Source organism: Leptosomus discolor, chromosome 3 (genome assembly GCF_034619465.1).
Source record: "Leptosomus discolor isolate bLepDis1 chromosome 3, bLepDis1.hap2, whole genome shotgun sequence".
Classification (NCBI taxonomy): Eukaryota; Metazoa; Chordata; class Aves; order Leptosomiformes; family Leptosomidae; genus Leptosomus; species Leptosomus discolor.
This window is the reverse complement of record NC_141393.1, coordinates 82,360,998-82,388,253: the sequence shown is the minus strand read 5'-3', so window position 1 is coordinate 82,388,253 and position 27,256 is coordinate 82,360,998. Positions and strand designations below refer to the sequence as shown.

Genomic DNA, 27,256 nt, shown 5'->3' with positions numbered 1-27,256 from the left:
CACCCAGCGAGTGAAAGCTCTGGCTTTACGGAAAGCGTAGCGTCACCGTGCTGGGAGCACCGCGACACCGACGCTGATCAAAACGGGGACCCCATGCAGTGGAGCCCTGCTCAGGAGTGAAGCTCAAGGGAAAGCACCGCAGGGGTGGATGATAAAACTTGTGCTGATTAACATATCATACATAGGCAATGTCCTGCTTGGCTCATTAGCAAGCCGGCTGAGGGAAGGGAGGTCCTGTTGCCCGCATGCTGGGGTCCGCAGCTGGCTGTCAGCTTGGTGGCCGCGCAATGGGGGGGAAGCGCACGACCCTGCCTTATTGTGACAACGAGATAGGGCAGACCTGGGACTCTATGGGCTTGGATGGGCAGATGTAAACTACCCCAGGTTGCTGGAACAAGAAGATAAAGTGTGCTTGGGACTCTGCACGCTCAGGCAGGGGAGGTGAACTCCCCTGGGTTACCAGAACAAAGTCTTCTCACACCCTACAGGGCGTCATATAAATAAGACTGATAAGCCATCGCTTTTCTAACCAAGAACCTCGCAGACAGGGACAAGAAATGGGGGTGATGAGGAGCTTGATATTTTTGCTGTCGTTGCAGCCCCTGCATGTGGCAAAAGGTTCTATGGTATGGCTAAATAAGAATGGCTATGAGGATTTGGTTGTTGCAATTAATCCCCAGGTGCCAGAAGATGCCAACACCATCCTGAACACGATGGTAAGAACATTTGCATTTACAAGCCTTGTTTCTCGGTAGTTGCAACTTGACTTTCCTGCTTGGAAATTAGCACGAATCAGGTCCAGCTCCCATTCTTGTCAACGGGGGGTTTTCTTCTTGCTGTTTTGAATTATCATGGATTAATCCCATAGTTACTAAACTAGTAATCTCTAATTTGCCTTGACATCTGTTGTTGCTACTAAGCAAGCACTAATTCCTTTAGACAATGCTGTAGTATCTCTGTTGGGAGCAGACTGAAATTCCTTTAAGTCGCTTTGCGAATTATGTTTACGTGAAAGAATGTCCTGCGAATGCTTGTTTAATAGCCATTGATTATAATACTCCCTGTCATTAGCTAGTATGTCGCATAATGTTCTTTTAAAAATTGTAAATTAAAAAAAAATATCTAGTTTTAGTGTCATTTCTGGGCTTAACCTTTATTCCAATCCACATAGATGTCTCAAGGGATAAATTCCCCTAGAACAGGATGCTGGCCATGTCTCAAAGCAAAGAAATTGTTTTCTACAAGGTCAAATCATTTCAGAGAAAACCTGCTGAACAGGACACTTCTGAGAAATGCTGAGGTTCTGCAACAGGTCTAATGCCTGCTAGACCCTGATAGAGGATTAGCTCAGTCCCATGTAATCTGTAAGATCAAGTATGAAGGATACCATAAAATTTTTAACAATTCCAGATTTCTTTAACCTTGTGAGAAGAGGTTTACGTGATGTAAAAGCAGATCTGATAATTTACTTTTTACCATCAGCCAGTGACTGTCCCCTTTTCGATCAATAAGTAGAGTTTGGATCACTCCGTCAGTAAGGGGCAAACACTGAGCAGTTTTTAGGGTGGAAGCCTACAAGTGATGGTTACTGTTACTGTGAGGTATCTACCACATATTAAATTGACATTATAGCTGCCCTTATGAGAACTTGCTCTTACACCATTCCTCCTGTTCCCTTGAATGAGTTAAAACTGCTCTGTTCTACCTGCAGAGCAGGCAAGGAGCTGCACGAGGACAGCTGAAGTGGCACAATTGCTGCTCAGCTTCTCGTGGGTCAACACCATCACTCTCAGTCCTGGGACTGAATCTCTTCAAGAAATCTCCTTCAGCTGAATTTTATGTACATGCAACGTAGATATTGGATTCCAAAGCTGCTGACACAGTTTAGGTTCTTAGTTTAGGAAAAGTCTACGTGACAGATTTTAGTTCCCTCCTTCCTCTTTGTTTTTTTTTTTCCCCACTAAACACCTAGTTGTTAGTGCAGAGAAAAATAAACAAAGGCAATGCTTTTTCTGATGCCTCTGCTCCATGAGAGGTGGTAAAAGAGCATGACTAGCATGTAGTAGCCATAATACAAATAAGAAGAAATGAGAAACAGCGAATTTGACAGAAGAATTTTGACATTAGATAAATGAAAAGCAGGTGCAATGTTGAATCTTGCCCACACTTGCTGTCAGGCCAGTATTAATTTAAAGGTAAAATCCTTGTATTTAGTAGTTTTCATCTCATATGAAGGCTAGAGTGTGAATTTTATCACAGCCTCTAATTAAGAGCAGGATTATAAAACTGGTGAGAGGTTCCAAGAATTACAGCTTAGTCCTTGGCTTCTTTGTTTATTCCTTTCTTAGCGAAGATTGCAATAATTTCTTAGTCTTGTGTTATGTACTCAGTTCTAACCTATTGTACTGCTGTTTCTTGGTAAGGCTAAATTATTCAATGCACATACAGTCAGATTTTTAATATTAATACTGATATTAATATTTTATTTTCTTTCATTCCCTAGAACATGATTAAAAATGCTTCTAATTACTTGTTTGAAACTACCAAACATTGATTTTTCTTCAAGTCTGTAAAAATTATAATTCCTAAAACATGGAAGAAAAAGAGCAACTATTCAAGATTAAAAACAGAATCGTATGATAAGGTATGATTTAGAGAACCCTTTATGATTAGAACAGCAAGGAAAAGCTAGACTGGTGAGGCTACATGATGAATCACAGCAAAATCTAGGACTAATCCTGGAAGTTCTTGCTCAAAAGTGTTGAGTGTGTGTAGGATAAAAAAAAATGCAGGATTGAATTTATTCAACAAGAATACCTAACTCTTCTCCCATGTCAAGCATAACTTTGGTCTTACTTTTTCAGGCAGATGTCATCATAGCAGACCCTTATGTGAAACATGGTGACGATCCTTATACCTTACACTATGGAGGATGTGAGGAGAAAGGGCAGTACATCCATTTCACCCTAACTTCCTCTTAGATGACAATTTGATTAAAGTTTATGGAGAAAAAGGTACTACTACTATTTAAGTTAATTGCCCATACAAAATGGCCAAGATTTTTTTCTCAGAGGTTAATGAATTTGGGTACTTTAATTCGCTTCCTAAAATGAAAAAAACTTTGAGAGACATATTTTTCAGAAGTAGTAAATACCTGTGAAATATTAACCTGTGAAGTTAAATATTCAAACACCGGATCCAGAAGTTGTTCATCCCTTTGAAAACCTTAAATGGTTATTCCTCTGCACTTAACTACAGCCGTTAGCAGTAGCCTTCCTTTTATGACCACTTGTGAAAGAAACTATCCAGTGTTTGTGTATCTGATTTTATACTACACTGTGTCAGAAAAAAGTAAGGTTTGCTGCTTTGTGGGACAGAAACCTCACAAAACTTGAATTTCCTTAGGAGATTTTTGCAAACTTGGAAGAAAGCCTCTAGAACAGATCCTGCATTTCTCAGATACTCAAATACGTCTCAGAGAGTCAAATACAGATAAAAATTCTAGTCCTGGTTGCTAAACTGATGCCTTCCTAGTGTTACCTCAAGGAAAAGTTATTATCCCAATTGCTTAAATATTTCACAATTTTCCTGTATTATGTCAGAGAAGAATTCTTTTAAATGGTTAAAATGTCCAAGTAAAACACTGAGTAGCTTTTCAAACAGTTTGTTGAAAAACAAGTGCATCTGCTCTTGTTTTTCAACAGGTCGAGTTTTTGTCCATGAATGGGCTCACTATCGGTGGGGGGTGTTTGATGAATATAGTAGTGACGTGCCTTTTTACGTGTCTAGAAATTCTGAAGCAGCAAGTGTTGAAGCAACAAGGTGGGGGGTTTTTTCGTATTTCTGCTTTTACATTACACAGGTTTAAACATTTCAATAACACTTTCCATACTCTCGTCGTCTGTGCTGAGGTTGTACTTTGTAGAGTGTCCACGACCTGTTCGGTAAAAGATGCTTAGTCAGCAACATCCCTTGCCTGCTCTGCAGCCCAGGAAACCACAGCTGCCCTCGGTGCTGTTTTGTAAGAGGTTCAGGAGAACAGGCTGGATAATCTTCCGTTCTGTGTGCGACTGCAGACTTCAGCCAGCATTTGTTTTGTACTTATTTAACATGATTTTCTTAAAGAGCAGTTAACGACGCTGTAATTGCCTCCTGAAACCACTGTGATTTTTAAACAGTTTCTACAAAGAGGGACAATAACTGCATGGATGTAGAGAATTAGTTCAGGCTTGCCTTTTTTCCTAGCTCAGGCATACCAATACAGTCTTTTGTACTGCAACTACTAGCAGAACCTCTTTCCTGCGTAGCATATAATTATCACGAGGAAGATCACAAAAGACCGCAAGTGGTTTATGATTTTGCCTATTTCTAGATTAGCTTGAGGACCCTGCCAGGCACAGAGACAGCCGACCTATGTACTTGTGCAGTGTCTAGTACAGTGCTGTGTCAACAGCAATTTGGCTTTGGGCAGCCAAATTTCAAATAAACCACCAGTCACAGACTATCTAGGGGTTCTTAACCAGCTCTGCCTCTCTTCTCTTGCCTCAGCTGTCCAGCTGGTGTAACTGGTATACCTGTTTTCCAAGACTGCAGTGGAGAGAAGTGTAAGCCAAGAAGCTGTAGATATGATGGTCAACTATACGAAAAAGGATGCGTGTTTATTCCAGATATACGACAAAGTATCTCATGTTCTGTTATGCATATGCAATTCATACCTTCTGTAAGTATTACTGTGCCTTTCTGGACTGAGAGTTTAGTAACATTTGGGGTCTCGACAGTTATTTTTATTGGGGAGAATGATCAGTCATGTGTTTCTTTAATTACTTTGTATTTCAAAGAATATGGATGATGGGCAGATAAGCACCATGCTTATCTGTTAACCCACAACAGTGGGTCGTGGTCTTCCCTCAGCAGAACGCCTTGGACATCCTGAGAGGTCTGAAAGATTATTTCCTTCTTCTCTCAAAGTCTTGACTTTGTATCTTTTGCATGTTTCATTATTGCACTCAAGAAAACTTAGAGGAACTGGTCCAAGACCATCAGCTTAACCCAAGAACTTCATTAATCATTCAGGCTGCTGACTTATGCTGACCTCCATGCTGTTCAGCCACAGTATCTATGTTAGCAGGCTTATATCTAGGAGGACCTCCAGGAATCCATCACTCCAAGGATCTCAGTGCTCACAGACTGAAAGCTTTGTTTCTGCATATCACAACATGCACTTTTTTTGCTTGCCTCTTCTGAGATCCTGGCTGGCCAGGCACCATGGCGCAGAGCACATTTACTGGAGAAGAACACCTCCATTTGTCCTGTTCCCCCACCAAAAGTTTTGTATTTTGATGAGCTATTTTCTTGTGCTGGTACTGTTGGGTTCAGAATTATTATCAGCTTCGATCTGACTTTTTAGGTTGCTGAATTTTGTGATAAAAACAATCACAACACTGAGGCTCCAAATATGCAGAATAAGATGTGCAACCACAAAAGCACGTGGGAAGTGATTATGGAATCCGATGATTTTCGCAACTCAGCTGTTTTAAATGCTTCTGCACCCCCCTCTGAGACTACCTTCGAGCTACTGCAGACCCGAGACAGAACAGTCATATTAGTACTGGACGTTTCTGGGAGCATGTCAATGGTAAGAATATGCATTTTATAAGCAATTTTTAGCAAAAATTGTAAGAAACAGGAAAAAAGTTACAAAATAAAAGAAAATCAGTCAATTCTGTAATTAACTTGATTATTTTAGAGGAAAAAAAAAAGGAATACTCTTACTCTCCTTGGTCATTTTATTTAGGAATTCCTACAAGATTTCAGTTAAAAATACTGAGAGTGGTAGGCCAAATTTGGTCTTTTTTTCCTTGTAAAATCTCAATTTTATATACTGTCCTTCCTTTTTTCCAGACCTAGAATGACAAAGCCATTGTATTTCTTCCAAGCAGAAAATGCATCATAGACAGAGTTTCATATTGTATTTTCATTTTGAATGATGCTAAAATTTAAAGTAAATATGTAGGTCACAACACATCAATAAATTAGATGTTCTTTTCTCATTACAATATTGCTCTTTGGAATGAAGAATGTGAGCTGGCATAATGTTACATCATATTAACGAGGCTGAGGTTATTTTTCTTTTTTTTTTCCACGTAAAATTTTGCATAGGTTTATTTTTTCACAACTTCTTGTGGTATGAGATACTAAACTTGTTTGTAGATGCAAGTTTTAGTAAATGACCCTGAATATGTGCTTATTTGCATAAATATCCCAATAATTTTATAAAGCTGTAAGTGATGTGATCATCTGTAAAAAGATTAAAGATTATCTGGATAGGTAAGGCAGCTATCTCATGATTTAGTAACAGACTTCAAACCTCTATGCGTACTCCAACAGCTTTTAAAAATCCGCCTATATAAACTTTTGATGACACAGTGCATTTTTTTATCTGTAACTTACCTCTTCCACAGTTGAGCAGTGAGCCAATGACCATTACTCTCTTATTGAAAATACTGCAAGTTCAGTGTTTTCATTTCTCACAGGAATTCAAGCCTAAAAATAAGATTATTCATCTAAAGATGGCTATTCAAAACGCTCAAACGTGTTGAGAAATATTCTTAACTATTTGACAGTCATACCTTAAACCAAAATATACATGAGGAAGCATAAAGCAGTATATGCTCCAACTCTTTAGTTGTGGCATACATATAATTGTGGGATTCTCCCATAGTGCTCCATCAACAGACCTATTTCCAGACATGCTGTTTGAGTCCAGAGCTGTTCTTGAGACTGATCTTCAGCAAAGATCTGCAATTGAAATAAATGATATTATTTTTTATAATACAGTTGTCTGCCAATCATAGTACATTTTATCAGATCAGTACGTAAATCGTCATGTAATACTGAAAAACAAAATGAAGATAATTATTACATAAATTTTGGACCAGCTAGCTCCAGAGGTGTTTTCAAATATAACTTTTTTTCAGTAATCCCTTTGAATATTTGCATTTAAAATAGCCATATGTTTACTTTAATATTATTTATGCTTTCAAAATATTTAGTTTCTAGACTAATCTACTCCTCAGGCATTGTAGGTGTTGTCCTTTTGTGTTGCCACCACACTATCAAAAAAAAACAAGTGGCAAACATCTTGATTAGGAGTGAAATCATAACATCAGAAGATGAGATTTGCCTGGTGACATCTTTCCTGGAAGCTGCAGATTGCTGCACTTTCACAATACCAGAACATGGTTTACAGCTCCTCTCTTCTAGAACTGAGCTTACATATGAGTTTCCTTACTGCAGATAGTTTTCAATTTTTAATTACAACTTGATCAACGTCAAAAATTCCTACATCGTGTTCACGGTCATAGCTTTTCAGAAGAGATTGCATTCTAGGGATACTGGTTTTTTTCACATACAGAACAACCACATCGGACATCTCCGTAGCGCTGCAGAGGTATTTCTGCTCCACTGTTTTGAAATTGATTCCTGGGTTGGAATTGTCACGTTTCAATCTGATGCATCTGAAAAAGCACCTTTGCAACAAATAACCAATGTCACAGTACGCCAAAAACTTGTTCAAAGTCTGCCTACATTTCCAAGTGGAGGAACCAATATCTGCTCAGGCATATGTAAAGGACTGAAGGTAAAGTATAATGTGGAAATATCTCCTGGCATGTATGGAAAATGAGGAAGAAGCGAGAAACATGCTTGAACATGGACTTCCTGCGCAGTGGTAGAGTTAAGAAAGAGAATATGTTTCTTGAATCTACCAGGAGAAAAATTGGTAGAGAAACTATTTGGCATTAGAAACAATATTATCAGAAAACAGGCCAGATGTGGTGTCCATGCTTCAAAAAGGATATTGAAAAATAAGATCAAATTCCAAAATGAACAACTACAAGAATGGTCTAAATTTTGGAATAATTCCCACAGTTCACTAGTCATGAATCAAGCCCCTAAAATTGTGAAACCACATACAAATCATGACATTGGGAAACAGTGATGGGTATACATTATTATTTGTCTGTTTTACTTCCTTGGGCTGGCAGTCTGAAGTCTCAGAAGATGTCACCTAATTCAGATGCAAAACTGAAAGCAACGTGTAGGACAAAGGAAGAAAGAGAGAAATTGTACAGAGAAGGATGAGACTGCTGAGGTAGCCGAGAGTCCAGGGCAGAGAGGAGGCTCAGGACAGGGGCCATCAGGAGGACGACTGGCAACCAGACGGGGATGGAACAGCCAGGACAGAGGCCTCCCCCTTGGTTGCTCCCTACCCCTTTCTGCCCCACCTTCAGTTACCTCAGAGTCCAGCCTCCAACAGAAATCTGTCCTTTTCTACTCTTGAATAAAGAGCAGTTCCAGATGGTGGACGTAAGTTTTTAATATGATGCCCTTAAAGATCCAGTCCCTGAACCAGCAAAGCATATATGGGCAGAATGCTTCCAACATCCTCCACTTGGGACGGGTTCCTTTCCTAGGAAAATATATATTGAACATGCATTATTTATAATCGAATACTTACTAAATCTTGGCAATTAAATCTTGCAATATCAATTGCAATAATTAATATTATAATCGTTTTAGTGTTAAATAAAAATTCAAACACTTATTAAAGAATAAATTTGTCTTATATTTGAAGTTAACAGCTCTAAAAGCATACATTGACTGTGCTCTGGGATAAACTAGTATTTAAAATTTATTCTGCTGCTTATATCATGAACTCTTTTCTTGATGCACTTAATTGCAGATAAAATGAATACCACATACGGTTCAGAAATTGTGTTACTGACAGATGGAGAGGACTCAGGTAAAGCAGCTTGCCTTGATTTGGTGAAACACAGTGGGGCAAAAATTCACACCATTGCACTGGGGCCATCGGCAGACAAAGAATTAGAATCATTTTCAAAACTAACAGGTAAATATTCTAAATGTACTTTTTCTGGCATGCATGTTCATGGCAATTCACTGGTCTGGAAAAAAGAAATTTAAGGCATTTAAAACAAATTTAATTTTAAAGAAATTTGGTTTTCATGACAGGCTTTTTTGATGCAAACAAGCAGAACTCTTTAGATCCGTAGACTTAAGAGCTGTCTTGAATTAAAAAATGCAATAACATGACAATACCCTATTACTAAGGAGATTTAGTCATGATACTGTCATATAACATAAAAAGAAATATCTAGAATTTTATTTCTGGCAATGACTAGAACCCTCTATATGCTTTCGCTTATAAGCATTTTTTATTACATAAAGAAGAAGAAATTTCTCCAACTGTTGTGGCTGAAGTGCACTGGCTAGGACATTGTAAAGGCAGTGACTACCCTTGTCATGAGCAACCATAGCTGTCAGCTGGCTGGAGCTACAGGATGAGTTTGAAAACAACCATTTAAAAACTGTCCATAGGTGTGTTGCTTCACGCTACAGCACCTGCAAATGCCATGGAAGAACGAAAGCTTCTTGCGTTGATCTAGAAAGCAAGCTGACTCCAAATAAGTACGGTGAATAAATATTCTTACTTGAGAGATGCACATGCTGTGCATTTTTAGACTATAATCCACTTGGTTTAGCAATTTAAATAACTTGGAATGCCCTCATACACTCTTCAACATTAGGTCAACGTGACTATGGGAGAGACCAGAGTTCCATTCTGTTCTGGCCTGTATTTTAAGACAGAATTTGTCGTTTAAATTCCACTTGTGGAGAATTTAAGAATGATTTGTGAGCCAGAAAGAACCCAGATGGACCTTCAGCATGTAGTCTTCAACCAGCAGGCCTTCCTGCTTAGAAAGAAAACTCGATTTTCCAAAGATGTGGATGGATCTCTGAGCTAACACCTCCTCCAGCTCATATGACCCCACGCGTTCTCTCACGAGACGGAGCCATAACCTGCTGTAACCTGCCCGCCTTGTGTCGGTCTGTGCCTGGGGCACGGGGCGCGAGGCGTTGGGTGGTTGGGAGGAGCTGTGGGCAGCCTCTGCACAGCCCAAGCAGGCACCCCAGGGCCCAGCACCACCCAGGAGTCCTTCCCCAACTCTGGGGTTCCAGTGACCCGTGCACTAGGAGCAGAGCGATGGCTCAGTTTGTGTCTGGCATGCATGGCCCCAGCTTGAGAGAGAATTGCAGCAAAGGCATGAAGTGCAGGTGCTTCAGCAGAGCAGGATGAAGCCTTAGTCACAACGAATTCGTTAACAGACCTGCACTGAGTATGAGAACCTCCAACGGACTGGAGCTGCTCAAATTTAGTATCCATGCAAAGAGATCTCAACTTCACATTTGGAAATAAAGACAATCTGGATTTTAAGAGACAAAACCCACGGAAAGCCACTGTGACTTTTCTACAAAGGTATTTTCAGAGCAGAATTTCACTGAAGGGATAATATGTGGCTCCAAAAGTACTAGGGAAAGTCTAAAAATGCTGTACTTGATGATGCACTGCAGGGAGTGATTTTTTTGCAAACTTTGCCGATAAGAGATAAAATTACTTGATCACACAAGCCAGAATTTACCAACACATGCATTAACACATTAATAAAAAGATACACTTCTTTTTTGATTTCATAACAAATTGGCTGCCTCAATAGAACATTCAGCACCAAAAGTCACATAAAATTTAGCAATTTCAGAGTAAAAAGTAGTATTTCTAATTCTTTTGCTCTTGTCTTCCAGGAGGTTTAATGCTTTATGCTGTAGATGGAGCCGTCCCCAATAAATTAACTGGGACATTCAGTGCAATTACATCAGGAAGCGGAGATATCTCTGAACAATCTATTCAGGTCTGAATTTCAACACTTCTTTTTCCTCCTGTGCTTTTAGTTGATCAGTAATTGAATGAATTTAGGCATAAATGATCATAATTGTCAGTGGCTCAGTTTGGAAATAGGAGTAAGTCAATTTTTTAGTGATCTACATTTCACTGTGATGAAATAAATACTTAATTTACGTAATTTATATAATTCTTGATTTCACAAAATCAAGAAAATTGTTTCTGATAATTGTCAAAATCCAAGAGACTTGGAGAGAAAAAACCAAGCAGAAATCCCCCAGGATGTTTTGTTCACTCTTAGATGAGACATTATCTTTTAGAGCATTTTAACAGTCTAACTTAAGTAACAAAGACACAATTAAAAATACAGCTTCTCTCCTAAGCCATATGTACCATTTTAACGTATAAACTTTTAGACTTTCCATCTAGGTCAATTGTTAATTAGAATTTAGCAACTTATTCCTCACTTTGTTAATATTTTAACACAGATCCAGTCCTATGTTTTATCTAAAATATACCACTTGCGAAGATAGCTAGATTATAAGCAGCAGTCAATGTAGATTTGAAAAACAGGTCTGGGATTTTTTGAGTTGTTAAATTGCCTTTAATGGACTTTTCTATACAAATTAAGATTGTAACAGGCTATTTTCTAATTGCGGACTTTATTGTTCATAGGAGTGAGGAAATTACACAAAATTATTTGAATAAAGAAAATATTACTTCTCTCTTCCATATATTCTGCTCTGTTCTGTTGTTATTCCTGTCTCTGTCATTACTCATAAGCCTTACAGTCATATGTGGAGCCATTTTCTTTCTCTCTCTCCCAGGATTTTGAGACAGACAAACCGCAGTGGAAATACAGCTTACTGGCTGTATTCAGATGAGCAGATAAATAGTTTAGATACAGAAATGAAGGACTTACTGTAGCTTACACTGTTTATCATAATTTTACACTTAAAATCAATATTACTGTGCAAGCAGCCATTTCATAAAGTGAATCTGGGGGTTTACTTCATTCAATAGCTGTGCCAAATGGCTCTTCATTTTCCTGTAGGTAGAGACAGCAGAACTAGAAAGCCTGCCATCTTCTCTATATAACTGTGAGTGATAAATAAGTAAACAGAGACCTTTTTTCATGCTAGCTTCCAAAAGGCATAAATGCTTTTAAATTCTTTCCTCCAAGACTCATCCCTTTTGAGGCAGCAATGAAAGGATACAATATTGTGCGACCGATGAAGAATCACTCTGAAAATATGTTAAAAGCTTCTTTACTAAATAGCAATAACACAAATTTTATTTCTCTAACAACAGCTTGAAAGCAAAGAGCTAGTTGTTCAGCATTCTGAATGGATGAACGCTACTCTGCCTGTTGACAAAACTGTGGGAAATGACACTTTCTTCAGCATTGCATGGAGTCTGTCTCAGCCATTTTTTTTCCTGAGGGACCCCAAAGGAAAAGAAGACAGAAGCTCAGACTTTACAATCGATAATTCAAACCTGAAGACAGCTAGACTCAGATTAAGTGGCACTGCAGAGGTAAAGACTGAACATTTTCTTTTACTTTCTGAATTAACATTCCCTATAGACCAGCATGTAGCTTTTCTTTAATTAATTTTCTATCACGTAAGGGAAACAATGTCCCTATTAGAACATGAAGCTTTTCCACTAGTTTTTTATATTTTTATATCTGTTTTTGCAGGCGGGCGATTGGCAGTTTTGTATTAAAAACGTTCATACAGCAGCTCAAGCTGTATCAGTAACAGCTGCGTCTCGACCAGCACGTCCTGATGTCCCTCCGGCGAGCGTTGCCGTTCGCGGGAAGAGCGCAAACAGATTCGAACCCGCTGTTCTTTACGCAGAGGTCAGCCAAGGGTTTTTGCCCGTTCTTGGTGCCACTGTGATAGCCACCATAGAGAAGGATGGTGCTGCAGCAGTAACCCTCGAGCTCCTTGATAATGGCGATTCCGTGTACATGGTAAAAACTTTGCATTTATGCATTTTGGAATCCAAGTCTGCATGCTCCCCTCAGATTTATCACTGACTGAGTTGTGGCTATGACCTAAATCAGGAAAAAAATAAAAAGGAAGGCAGAGAACCCTACTGCTTTAGGACTGAAGTAAGCTACAAAGTTTTTTTTCTCGGTGAGGAAAACAAAGACATCGGCCTTTTCCTGAAGAATTGTTCTGCTTTCTTTCCTCTGCTGTTACTGAGGGTGAAAGCAGAAGAACTGTGCATGGTAGAGTGTTCATTGCTCGTATCTACTTTCTGGAAGTGTGCTTCATGTAATCATCTGCCCTCAAGAGGCAAGGTAAAAAGAAAACAAGCTGTTTCATTAGTCCAGCTCACATTCTATAAAGCTGGAATACAGTCCTAACCTTAGCTCACCGAACGTTAGCTTTATCTCTTTTCTGTGTTAAATAGGTGCATTATTATTCTTTTCAAGAATACTCTGTTACAGCAATAGCAAGACATTCCTGGCATTCGGCATCCCTCAATCCCTTTTCATCTCTCCTCTTCCTTTGCTCTCTGTAGACTTGGAGCTTTTCAAGTTCATTAGTAGCCAGCAGTGTCTCCTCATTCTGTCCTTGCTTTCACATTGCTGTACTTAAAAACATCGTAAGATTTCAATGTGTTATCCTGTGTTTCTTAAACATCTCCTATATTCTGAACCCATGAGGTTTTTTTACATTGCTGCCAGGCTTTAAAACAGTTTGCTTGGATGCCACCAGCAGATCTTCTACTGCAGCCAGTCAGGTCCAATTGCAAAAGTTCGCTTAAAGAGAAGGAATCCTGTCCTGATGAATTCCTGGCCAAAGGTTAAATTATGACAGTTTTCTAATTTAAAGGTGCTCTATGTAGTAGATGGCCAATGAGTATTAACTTGGTTGTTCCATATAGTAACACAAGATTTACCTAGTTAAAGGTGTTAATGCAAAATGGTTCTTTTTAACACAATACATCTGAAACTCAGGTTGTCGTTCGTGGGACCACTCCTGGTTTTTAAAGACGTCCACACTACAAAAACACTGCCAGGTTTTCTGCATAGCAATGTTCAGGTTTTATGTTTATGTATGAATAGCAAAAATGACCTTGTCCACCAGCAGGTATCTTGTTTGAGATATTAATTCTCAGTAATTCCTTACCAAGGTGCTGACATGGTGAAGGATGATGGAGTCTACTCAAGGTACTTTATTTCTTTACGAGGCACTGGAAGATACAGTCTAAAAGTGAGTGCCCATGGCAGAGATACAACCACCAGACTTGGCCTCAAGCGAAATCGAGCCTTGTATATACCAGGCTACAGAGAAAATGGTAAAGAGTGCTTGTGAAACAGACAATTCTTTGCATGATTTATATATAGGGGGGTGTAAAGGTTTAGCAAATGGGATCATTTAGATTCACAAAAATTGCATTTCATCTTAAAAGAAGTTCCATCTACCATTTTCACTACAAAAAAAAACCCAAACAAAACAAACCAGCTTCAACTACTGTTTCCTATGTATGGGAATAGCATAAAATCTTGTCTTTAATATAAAAATTATTTTCTCTTACAGCCATGGGACAGATAAATATTGCTCAGAATCTGTATTTCAGCATCTCTCTACAGGAATTTCAAGTCTGTAATTCTTCTTGAGACTTTAAAATGGTGATTTGGGGTAAATAAAATCAGCATGCAGCGTTAATATAAAACTAATGCTGCTAGAAAACTTAGCATTTGAGATTGCTTTTTCATACTCTTTCATCTTAAAGCTGAAAAAAATATTAGCTGTTGCAATGTAATATTCTCACACCTAAACACAGTGAAATTTAGAAAAATCAATGTAAAAATTCTCTAAAAAAACTCACAAAGCATAGCCTATACAACTGAAACTCTTTTAAGGCCTGCAATATGGGTGAAGAGATGGATAGAACTACCTTATGGCAGCCACGGCTCACCAACATCTGTAACCTGCTTTACTGGTTGCATCATTTCCAATTTTCACACATTTCAGACTTTATCAGCTTTTTGGGTTCCCTAGATTTTATGCTGAGAACCCTGAGATCACCTTGTTTTCTGTCTTTACCTCACTAACTTTCCACTAAATTTGACTAAGTTAGAGGAAACTTATAGGATGGGAAGAGGTAATTAAAAAAAAAAAAGAAAATGCAATTCAGAGTTTGGGCATGATGAAAGTTGAAAAATGTTTTAAACAGGTAAAATATATATGAATGCACCGAGACCTGAATTTGCTGATAAAGAAATCCAAGTCGAGCTGGGAAGGTTCAGCAGAATTGCAACAAGTTCTTTTGTAGACAATACCGGAGGACGTTCTGCTCCTATTTATCCACCCTGTAAAATTACAGACCTTCATGCCCGTATGGAAAACAAAGCAATAGTCTTGTCTTGGACAGCTCCAGGAGGTGACTTTGACAATGGAAAAGGGGAGTCAGACACTATATTTTTGTGAGATGAGGTTGATATTTTTATCTGGAAGGACATAGGCTGAGGACAACCACCCACATCTTTCCCACCTGAAAATGTAACCAAACAGAAAGTTACCCTGTTGCATGATGCCTGTTTTAATTCTTCATTTTTCATGTTAAAAAAAAAACCCAAACCAAAATAAGGAATATTATAAAGAAATTAAATAAATAAAATTATAGTACAACCATTAGAGACTTTGGCAACAAGACTTAGCCCATGTCTGTGCATAATAAAAAAATAAATAAATAAATCAGCCCCCATGGCCAATACAAAGCTTGAGTCTATTGACAAAGATGGAAATGGACTACAGAGATGCAGTAACCTTCTATCCAAAATACTCATTTCCAGGTTATTGTACAGGATAAATGAAACCTAATTCCAGATGAAAGGTACAAGTCCGTCCTTGCATAAACCAGAGATTGTATCTTAAAATATACAATCTACAGTCATGCAGATTACAGTTTCAGATTAAAATCTTACACTTATCTAAAAAGTTTAATAACCAGACACACAAGGAAAAAAAACCCTCAAATTAAAAAAATTCTCAACTTCTTTTATTGCTATTTAGCAACTGCCTATCTAAAAACTTTTATCGCTAAAGTTGTCAGTTACTGCATTATAGTTTAAGCTAGCAGGTCCTGCACTGGTTTGGAGCTGGGCATATCATGTACATCTCTCTACTATCTAAAGAGGAAAAGATATTCAGAAGAGGAAGAGAGGAAGAAGAGGGGACAGTCTTGAAAAGCTACAGACTTGAAATAGAAACAGCAGAACCCTCACAAAATTAACCAAACACATTTATAGCAACGGAACTACCAGTTCTTTGATTACAAAGGGGAGAATCGTTTTGTGTCTTTCACAGTTTTTGCTGTCAGAACCTCATGTTGAGAGAGAGAGCACAGATCAGATGCAAGGCCCGTCCCTGCTATCTACACCTATATTTTAATTGCCATTTCACCTTATGTTTATATTTGGACGGCACAGTTTCTCATTCAGCTACATTTTGCACTGGTCTGCACAAAGCTAAGAGTGTTGGTGAAACAAGATTTTTAAGGCAGATTCAATTTCGATTTTTAATTGAAAAGAAGGAGTTCCAAGACTCAGCAACAATAGACCTTTGACACTGCAACTCAAGGTTTAAAAGCAAACTTGCCAACCCTCCATACTGAGCAATAGTCAGTGGTAAAACAGGAGTCATCAGCACATTTTTTTACAAAACGTCTCCAGACTCTCTCCACAAGCAGGGATGTTAAAATATCTATATTCATTTGTTGTTGACATGCGTTCTTTTTTCCCTAGCTGATCACTACATAATAAAAAGCAGTGAAAATCTTCTGGACCTAAGAAATCACTTTGATCGTGCTACTTCTGTGAATTCCTCTAATCTCATACCTAAGGAGGCTGGTAGAGAAGAATCGTTTAAAATTAAACCAGAAAATTTCATAATAGAAAATGACACCATATTCTACTTTGCTATACGTGCCATTGATGACACCAACTTGATTTCAGAGGTGTCTAATATAGCACAAGCCACATCATTCATTCCTCCAAAAGCATCTGTGCCTTTCGATTATGATGGCAACGATGGTGGTGCTAACAGTACAGTAATAGTGGCAATAGTAGCTGTGTGTGGAGCAGTTGTCTGTACTGTTGTGTGTTCAACTCTGTGTTTTACAAAAACAAAAAAGGAAGACTAGATACTGAAACACTGTGAAAGCATACATAAAATAAAATAGAAAATAGGGGGAACTGACTGCAATTTGTGCTACACAAGTTCAAAGTAAGGAAAGAGGTATTTCTGCATGTAAAAAAAATAAGTGCACTGATTTTAAACAGAGGTATTTGTCTTTTTTGGTAGGTTTATAGATGTAGATTTTCAAAACTGTGCCTTATATTCAAGTACATGTACACTGATTAGATGTTAAGCATGCAAGCACGTACTCAGAAATACAGTAAAGTCTATGTGTGCTGTCATTTTGTTCTATGTGATAAAAACACTTAACTCTTCTGTGGCCAGATTTTTCTGATGTAGTGTGCTTTCGTTTCTTAAATAAAGAAGGCAAAGGAATATGATACTTTCCTTACTTTTATTCTCCACATAACAATCAGGTAAGGTAAGGTGGAAAATGATCAGAAAAATCTTCAAGTAGGGTGATGACTTCCTATGTGTCTTTCACATGTTTTTAGTCAGGCTTAGTGAGCCGAGAACAAAAAATATGTACCTCCAGGCTGTTTATTTTTCCAAAAATGTTTCAGTATGCACATCTATAGGTGTGGAGAAGAGTTGAGTAGATAAAGACTTCCAGAACGAGTATATGTAAATGAGCACATGGTAAATGTTCCTAGGTGGAGACTAAACAAAGCTATCAATTTGGAGCCAGAATAAGCCTTTAAATAACACGAGGTAATTTAAAAGCTGCTAATGGAGAAGGAGCGTGGGGGTACAGGGAGAAGGGTGAGCTGCACGACTCTCAGGTTGCTGACTAGCAAATTAACCACTGGCTCAAACAAGAATGCTTCAGACTTCTTACATGGACAAGTCCTTTTTACCTCTGCCTTACAAAAACTGGGAAAAATGTACAATAACAACAAAAAAATTATAAATTCAACAGTCAGATTATCATTCACAGTCTAGCACTACCCAGCAAATATACTATGTCTAGTAAACATGAGTATTTTCATTTATGAGTTTGATAATGCAATTTATGGTAGTGGGAATTACACTTCAGAACCAATATACCATTTTTATAATATAACATACCATGACGCAATACAACATGCACCCTCACCAAGTTTGCTGCTGATGCTAAGCTGGGGGGTGAGGTGGGTATGTCAGAAGGAAGAGCTATCTCACAGAGACCTGGAGGAGTGGGCTAGCAAGAACCCTATGAAGTTGGACAAAGAGAAGTGCAAAGTCCTGGGACGACGTGACCAAAGAGCCCAGCTCAGGCTGGGTGCTGTGGCTGAGGAGCTGCCTTGCTGAGCGGGTCCTGGTGGGCAATGAGCTGAACGTGAGCCAGCGGTGCGCTGCTGCAGCCACAAAGGAGCCTGGGCTGCATCTGCAGGGGCCTTGCTAGCAGAGATGGAAATGTGGCCATCCCACTCAGCGCGTGTCAAGCTGCTCCTGGAGTGCTGTGTCCAGTTCCTGTCCCCACAATTCATAAAGGATGTGGACATGCTGGAGAGGGTCCAACAGGAGGGTCATGAAGATGGTCAAAGGGCTGGAGAACCTGCCCTATGAGGAAGGACTGAAGGAGTTGGGTCTCTTCTCCCTGGAGAAGGGAAGTTCTCAGAGGGGCACCCCATCACAGTGTGCCAATACTTAAAGGGTGGCTACGAGCAGATCGAGGCGCTCTCTTCACTGGGAGCCACATGGAGCAGACAAGGGGTGATGGGTACCAGTCACACTAGGAGAAGGGTCATCTTGATACAAGAAAGGATTTTTTTACAGTGAGAACAATCAATCACTGCAACAACCTCCCCAGGGACATGGTAGAGTCCCCATCACTGGAGATTTTCAAAATGCAACTGGACAGGGTGCTAGGTAATCTCATCTGGGCTCTCTTTTCCACAGAAGGCTGGATCAGGTGATCTTCTGAGGTCACTTCCAGCCTGGGCTGTTCTATGATTCTGTGGTTTTCCTGCACACACCAACAAATTTATGCAAATGTTGAATAATCATCTGAAGTTCTCCTCTCTGTCTTTATATCTGCAACATCAAATTTTGCCCTTTGTTTTACCTTATCTTTTACATTTTAACAGCACCAACTTTTTAATATTTTAATGGAATTTCTCTGCCTTTCCTCTCCTATTTCTATACTTTCCGCGCGTTCTGCTTTTTCTTTATCTATGTTTCCCATTTGTTGTGGGTTTCTGTACTTCTACATAATGCCATCTCTTAATGAACCTTGGTGTGTTTTCAGATCTAAAATTCTTTTTCCCCAAGCAGTAATAAATGTCATCATTTCAGTTCGTAACTGTTGCGTTAAAGGGCAAAGGAATTCGGCAGAAAATAAACCCCCTTGCGACCAGCTTGTCCTCAGATATCAGAGGGGCTGCGGGCGGCTGGGCTTGGGGTCTGAGTGATGCCCAATTCGGCTCTATGAGTCTGGTCGCAGCCAAGATCAGCCTAGAGGTGATTGACAGCTCACACAGCTAGATTGACAACTGAACTATCATGATTACGGAGTCACCGCACCGTCAGTCTAGCGGCGCTTGACAAAACTGTCACAGCCACACGTAGGAGCGTGGTGGCGTTCACGAGAGCTCACACGGCCGGATTAATGACAGTGCAGCTTATCGGAGCAGCAACAGATACACAAGTTCTTTGGATTGCCGGTGATAAATTCACTGTCTGCAAAGCCCGGGCAAGTTTCAGATAAGAATGACCCAGCCTGGCTACAAAACACACCAAGTTATAACAGCAGCTCTATGGAGATTTCGGAGTTTCCCGCGGAGCACTTGGTGTAACCATGTGTTCAAGCCTTACCCAAAGGCATCCCTACGAGGGCAAGAGAGGCTCAGCCCGTTGACGGATCCCAAAAGTCTAAGGTGGTCTGTGACTTGTCATCGATGGCATCTTCCCTAACATCCTTCTCTCTTAAGCTATTTTGATACGATTTTTCACTTTTCAGGTGGAGCTTGAGTGACTCCTGGAAAGTGAAAAATCAGTAGAAAATTCTCTCGCTTTGCTTTTAAAGGTACAGACTAGAGAAATTCAGAGCGCAGGCTCAGTGAGGGGTGGTCGCACCTTGAAGGGAGGCAGCTTTTGGGATGGAGGTGTGCTTTGGTATTATAATGAGGTTATAACGAGCAGAGTTCACCCAAACGATGGTACTTTGTCAAAAAACGACGGAGTGTTGGCCCAGGATAGCAAATATGCAGCTTATCAGTTCTGTAGTACCATCAAGTTCCCATCCTAGTGGTGATACCTCAGAGCCTGGCCACGGTGCCTTCACTCCGCTCTGCCCTCCGTGCCGTGTCTCTCTCAGAGTCAGCACATCAAGCTCCCCTGATGTTGCCAACACCTAAGGGTGCCTGGGGAACTCCTGGGGAATGGATTCCTTGCGTACCCGCTGCACTCTGCTTTTGTACCTTTCCTTAATGTGCGAACAACGATGTACCTTTAACAGAAGTTTGATTTCCAAGCCACCTCTAGCAATTACTCCACGATATCAAGGCCAGAATAGCTGTCACATTTTAGAGGAGAGACACTCCTTTGGAGAAAGGAGTCAGAAATCAATGCGTTATTTGCTGATATCAGTTCCCTGTAATATTTTTTAGGTCACTGAATGTCCATTTACACAGAAATACTTCCTTTTGTTTGCTTCCGATGTGCTTCTTATTCCCTAAAGTATTTCTGACGCAATCAAATTGTTTGGCAGGAACTACATCGTACAATGAGGATAAACGGGTTGCAGCACTGTTCCTGCAACTGTTTCCTAGAGTTATATAAAAAGATGACAGGCCTTATATTGCCAATCTCCATGCTCCAAGACAACTCATCCATTACTCCGAAGACACCCAACCCTACCCGCCCAGCCGGCGGAGCTGCAGTAGTCCATGGTGTGGCAGCACTGACATCTAGTGGGCTCCTACAACACCTCCGGTTTCCCCAAATGTTCCCAAAATCGGTTTAGATCAAAGCATCTCTCTCTGGGATGTTCTGACCTTAGTACAAATGCAGATTTAAAAATACAATAAAAAATGCATAGTGGAAGGTTGAGTTTAGTACTTATGGCTGGCTCTCGCTACAGGAGCATGAAGATTATTTATTTGAATTAAAAGCTTCAGTTTACTGAGCTCTGTCTGTAGCAGAAATTCTGAAGAACTCGGTTCAAGTAACGCAGGATTGAGCACTTCCCGCAAACATCTCCGTAAAAGATGGACAAAATCTACTCTTTCATGCTTCCTGACAAGCAAGTGCAAACCGATGGGGTAAGACTGTTTGGCTGACGTCAATGATTACATTTACACGAACAGTACGTGGGCTGGGGTCCCAGTTGCTGACACAACTGCCACGTGCCAGTTCAGACGAGGTAGAAAAGATGCGATAGCTGAAGTCAAAGCCGTATAAACCTTGTTCTCAACATGGTCATCCCAATGCTCTTAAAATAATCCCAGCTTCCAGCTTGCTACACAGACCTCACGGTGTTCCACGGAGAAGTTTAATTATTGCTATGTCACATGTGGAGAAACTGTAGTCCCGTCTGACCAAGTGACTTTCTCACAGTCATCAGCAGGGAAGCGGCAGAGCTGCAAATATCACTCCAGTCATTAAACTATCTCTGCACAGTAAAAGCAAGAAACCCCGAAACGTTTTTATTTCCACAGGGGCCAGCTACAGCCTATAGAATTGTCCATACAACCTTCCTCCAAGTACAAGACAGACAGCTTCTTCTGGGACAGACAGCTGGGGTGTGGGACCAAATTATTATCCTGCCTAGGTATCAGACTAACCCACTATAGCTCCGGGCAGTATGATACTGAAAGGACAAAGATCACAAGAACAGCACGTGACTTACCTAGTCCAGTTCCCTGGAATTTCAGCGCTTTTACCTACTGAATGTTTTGGCAGTCGCCGCACACAGCCCCAGTACAACTCCAGTTTAAAGTGTTCAGGGGAAGCGCAGCAACAGCTGCCGTCAGGATCAGTGGAGGAGTGCACAAATGTGAAAAGGAGCATTAATTCTCACTCAGATAGCTGTAGTTGCCGAGCGGAAGCGCGCTGTTGAGAACAGCTGCTTTCTGGTGCTGTCAAATCCAGTCCCCAGATTTTTCATGAAAGCCTGATTGTCCACAGGCCAGGCAGCTGGCACTACTGGTTTTATAATCTTTGCCCAGTTATTATCAAGCTAAGCTCACAGTTGTTCATGTTGGCACCAAAGCTATAGGCTCCCATACAAACGCCCTTACCTGTTTTAGTAAAACAAGCTTTGACTCTTAAATCAAGGTATAATTTAATAATGTTTATTTAAAATGACACATTCTGCTCCTTTTTTTTTATATGTCTTTTCACTACATTAATAAATGTTACATCAAATTTACCTTCAGATTTTCACGCACACCTGTTTCGAAAATCCGGTTCCAGGGTTGCTGCTGTTCTTCAAAGTATTAGTTGGAGTTCTGCAGAGTTGTAACTGGTTTGCCAGAACTCTTCATTTCCCGCTGTTTAACTGCATTAAAAGACAACATAAATACATAAATATTCATAAAACAGCTGGTTTACGCAAATATATGCTGCGGTTAGACAATCATGAGTGGGAAGGGGAATCGTGTCTATGCACACAGTGACACAAGACGTGATCCATATAACTCACTGTGTTATAAACACATATGAATTCCAACAGGAATTACTATTATTACATTACTTGGATTACACGTTACCAAAATGTGTTTATTTATTTTACCATGTTTTCACAGAGGTATAAACTGACTTATGGAGGCATTTTTGGGTTCTCTTGGTCAAATCTTTGACTCCAAAGCCTTTGGTTTAAACACTACCTTCCCATAAAGTCAGAAAGCAGTCCTGGGAGTCAGCTTAGAAGCATTTTAGTTAGAAGCTATTATACTTTACATAAAAGTATTCTGTCTTCTTAGTTGTACTATCAACCTTTATATTAATATACTTTTGGTTGGTTGGTTTGGGGTTTGTTTTGTAAGTAAGTCTTTAAGGATATGGTCCAAGACTCATTAGCATCAGGGAAAGAACACTGGAAGCACTCCGAATGGATACAGTAGATATCAGTAAGTGGTATTCAACGGATTGCTTTAAAATTCAAGTATTTTAGGACAATCACATTCCTTAAAATTAAAACACACCTTAATGGCAAGGTCAAAAAAAAAATTGACATTATCTATGGAGCCATTCTGAACCACATTAAACTGTGCTAAACCTACAATGTTTCTGCAAAGTAACCTTAAAAAATGGCCGGTTCCAGACACTTCCAATGCTTTTGATTTTCATCAAGCTTTTCAAGAAAAGTCTAATGGCAAGAAATAAAACTTTAAGGTTAATTTCTTCACAGATAAGCCTGACACAGAAGCAAACTTAGTATGGAGTTAGTAACAGCGACTGCGCTGCAGCATCTAGTTATTCAACCGTTATTCTTGCCCTGTTTTGCAGTGTGTCCAAATGCAATACTCGGCTGCAAACCTTTACAGCTACATCATCAAGATTTAGGTAGACAAATGGAGTGGTCTAGAGAGACAGGTAAAGGGCTAGAACTTCAGCAGTTCTAACCATTGGGCTTATTTGTCTTCCACTTCAGGAAATCTTAATCAGAAATCCTCAAAGCCCTCACTCAAATTATTACCAAGTAACAGTATTGAACTTCTCTGCGTAAACTCTGCTTCTGACCATAGGCAGGGAAGCTCCAGCTTCTGTTGACATCCAACAATACAACGCTGTAAAAGGTTATTTCTTCTTTTTCCACACATTATAAGCAAGGCTGAAGCTCAGGCAGTAGGCAAAAGGACGGTGTTCGCCATACCTGCTGGTGCTTTGGTCACCCACCATCTTCTTAATCGTCAGAGATGAGAGGTCATGGCATGCTTCAATTTCTGTGGTTCTGTAGATTCTCTTGCGGCTTCTACTTCAGTACCTTTACAAGTGGCCATCCCTGCTGTCTACCCTACCCTTCTGAAAGAAGATGCTGCTCTTCCAGCACAGGCGGCAGAAGTAAATACGCTGACTCCTCAGCTGTTTGCAGCTGGTTTTATCAGGATGAGCGAGGGTATCTCTCCACACCATACAGGCTTTGAATATACCTTCAGAGCTCGCTCGGTCAGTATCTGGTTTGTCACTAAGCCTACATGCTAGGTACAGCCCTCCTTACCTCAGCCAGATGTATCAGTTTATCCCAAACCCGAATCCCTGACAATATTTCTGGCACTGAATAGCAGCTGTACAGAGGGACCACACTTCCTACTAGAACCAGGTACTGAAGCTTCCCATAAAGACAGGGCAGGCAACCTGCACGTGGTAAAACGGCAACAGGAATCTCCACGATTCAGCAGTTAACACCTGAATGCCTGTTCCATCCAGGATGCCAAAAAAATTTCCAGTTTGTCCTGAACACTACGTTATAGGCCTACAGGGAGCAGAGAAAGACAATTTCAAGAAGGGGAGTAACTCAGTAGTGTTTTAAAAGTAGTAACATACTGTGGAACTCGGGTAGCGTGGAGTTCCAGGTTATGATTCAATTACTGACTTTATTTTTACATTGTAGGATAAAACAGGGGAAAAAATTATCCAAACTAGAGTTTTATATGAGGTCTATAAACATGCACTAGAACAGCTCTTCCTCTTAGAGAAGTGTAGTAACCGTTAGCCTGAAGAGTTGTTTTCTCCCTCTCACTTGCATTCTGACTGCTTGAACACTCATGAAAAGAGGATGTTAAAAGCGAGAACTGAAAAAAACACATCCAATGCCCCACACATGCCAAGCAGCCCATCTGCTAAAGGTGGAAGTACCGTCTACTTCAGGCATTTTCCTAAGTAGCAGTACTGTTCTGTTTGGGGCTCCTTAGGAAAGCAGCAATCACAAGCAGGGTTTCTAATCCTACAAGAGGATTTGAAGCTATGGGGGCTTAAAGGATGAGAGTCTTCTTCCTCTTCCATCCAGGTTATGGTAGAAAGGAGAGGTATCTAACCCCCTTCTGAAGGAAAAAGTTGTTTCAAGGCTGCCACGCAATATACCACAGCAAGCAGCACTTTCTGCTCCAGCAGGTGAGGCTCACACATCATGGGCAGCAACACGGTGCAAGCTTCAGGGAAGAAGTAGCAGTATGTTGTTTTGGGAAGAGCGAGACCACGTTGGTTGCTGTCAGTTCCACCCAGTCTCTCCCAAGGGATTATTACGGCACATCTCCACCTGAGGTGGTGCTTCTGCCTCAAGGTCGGGCTCCGCTGCTCTCAGCTGTTGGGCATCTCTGTCTTTTTGTGGAACTCCCCCCACAGGAGCTGCCGATGCTTAGCACCAACGAAAGCTGTGAAGTGAAATAATCGCATCTGTGCGTGCAAATTTAAAATTTTTGATGTTGCTGCCTTTTCACATATCCTACACTGATTCCACAAGAAATCGTAATCAGCTTTTATATGATCGTGTAGTGCTTGCTGAGCATTACAAGGGAGACTCGTGAGACCTTCATATGTCAGTAAAACCCATTTTAAGAAATGGAAACAAACTTGCCATATAGTTTTTGTATCTAAACACTTACACCCATGTATGAGTGAGACAATAAAAGTGGGAAAAGGTAAAATGTATTCAAGCAAAGCAAAAGGCTACACACAATAGCTTTCAGGCCCTCTCCTTATCGGTCCTAAAGGCACAACGGGAACTTTATACAGCCTGGGTTTTGTTTTGGTTTTAATTCCTGGAATCTGACCAGCACGTAAGCAAGATTGCTTTGATTGTTCCAGTTATTTTCTTTTCCTGGAGTTCATTTCTTCTTGTAATGTCCTAGGATTTCCTCTGACTTTATCAAATTTAGCCAAACATTCCTTACTATTAGGATGTAAATTACTTAACGGCAAGGATCATTTTCGAGCTGGGAATATTAGTTTCTTGCCGACGATGCCACACTGCAAATCTGTTTTCTAATTGCTAGCCCATGTCGAAGGTCCTTTCCTTTCATAGAATCATAGAATACCAGGTGGGAAGGGACCTCAAGGATCATCTAGCCAACCTTTCCAGGTAAAAATATAGTTTCAATGATATGGCCCAGCACCCTGTCATGCTGAGTCTTAAAACTGTCCAATGTAGGGGAATCCACCACTTGCCTGGGGAGATTATCCCAATGTCTCACTGTCCTCACGGTGAAAAACCTTCTTCTGGAGTCCAATCGGAATCTCCCCAGGAGTAACTTGTATCCATTACCCCTTGTCTTTTCCGTGTGACTCCTCATAAAAACGGAGTCTCCATCTTCTTGGTAGCCACCCTTTATGTACTGGTACATGGTGATAAGGTCTCCCCTAAGCCTTCTCTTCTCAAGGCTGAACAAACCCAGTTTTCTCAGCCTTTCTTCATATGACAGGTCTTCCAGTCCTCTGATCAACTGCGTGGCCCTTCTCTGGACCCTTTCCAGCTTGTCCCCATCTTTTTTGTATGGTGGGGACCAAAACTGAATGCAGTGCTCACGGTGTGGTCTGACCAGCGCTGAGTAAAGCGGGATAACGACTTCTTTATCTCTGCTGGGGATGCCCTTGTTAAGGCAACCCAGCGCCCTGCTGGCTTGCTTTGCCGCTGCAGCACACTGTTCACTCATGTCGAGCTTAAGAGATGTTAAAATAATGGAAATTATTAAAATGAGAGACTATTTTCTTCTAAGTTGTTTGATTGCTGGCGTGTAGTTTTGCCACTATACTCAACGTATTTTCAAATTCTCCCTTCGTGATGCTTTGGTGCTGTTTTATAGTTGCATCTCAGTAGATATTTACCTAAACAAGCTCTTTTAATAAACAGCATTTTTCTGAACGGCTTCGTTAAAATTCTTTCCCAGTTTACATTCTCACGGCCTACCCCAAAATTACTTTTCATGAAGCCAAGATTCGACTTACAGAATTGTGGACTCAAGACACGGGAGCGGTGGGGGGGAAACGTGTCGCCGGGCCGCAGCCCCCCGGGACGGCGGGGTTTCCACGCGTTAAGGCGGCGGACAGACGTGCCCCGGGCGGGCCACCGCCGCCCTCACAAGGGGATTCTGCCCTTCCCGCCCGCCGCGCTAGCTGGGCTCCCCGGTAAAGGCCGCCACGGGCCCCGGGGAGCCCTCCTTCCCCTCCTCGGCTGGCGGGCGGGCCCAGCCTCGCTCCGGATCCCGCCGCAGGCCCTGGGGCGCACCGATAGCGGCGGGGGCTCCCTGAGGCGGGAACGCGCCCCGGGGCCCGGAGGGGTGCCCGCCCTCACCGGCGGCACGCGCCGCCCCCTCACGGCGGGGCGGGAACGGGAACGGGGCGGGTGTTGCCGCCACTCCAGCGGCCGATCCGGGCTCTGCGGCTGACGTTGCGGTAGCGGCCAATCCGCTGCGGCGCC

General features: G+C 40.9%; 1 protein-coding gene across 1 annotated transcript; it reads left to right on the top strand.

Annotated features, from left to right (window-relative positions):
• Positions 1-557: 557 nt before the first annotated feature.
• On the top strand, positions 558-27,224 carry LOC104349465 (calcium-activated chloride channel regulator 1). The gene is given in 18 exon segments (XM_086463062.1): positions 558-716; positions 2,504-2,644; positions 2,865-2,961; positions 2,964-3,014; positions 3,705-3,822; positions 4,549-4,720; positions 5,408-5,635; positions 7,415-7,623; positions 8,718-8,911; positions 10,663-10,769; positions 12,071-12,295; positions 12,459-12,718; positions 13,902-14,071; positions 14,954-15,203; positions 16,087-16,094; positions 16,524-16,823; positions 23,825-24,009; positions 26,727-27,224. Coding segments are annotated over 18 exon segments (3,372 nt in total).
• The last annotated feature ends 32 nt before the right edge of the window (positions 27,225-27,256 follow it).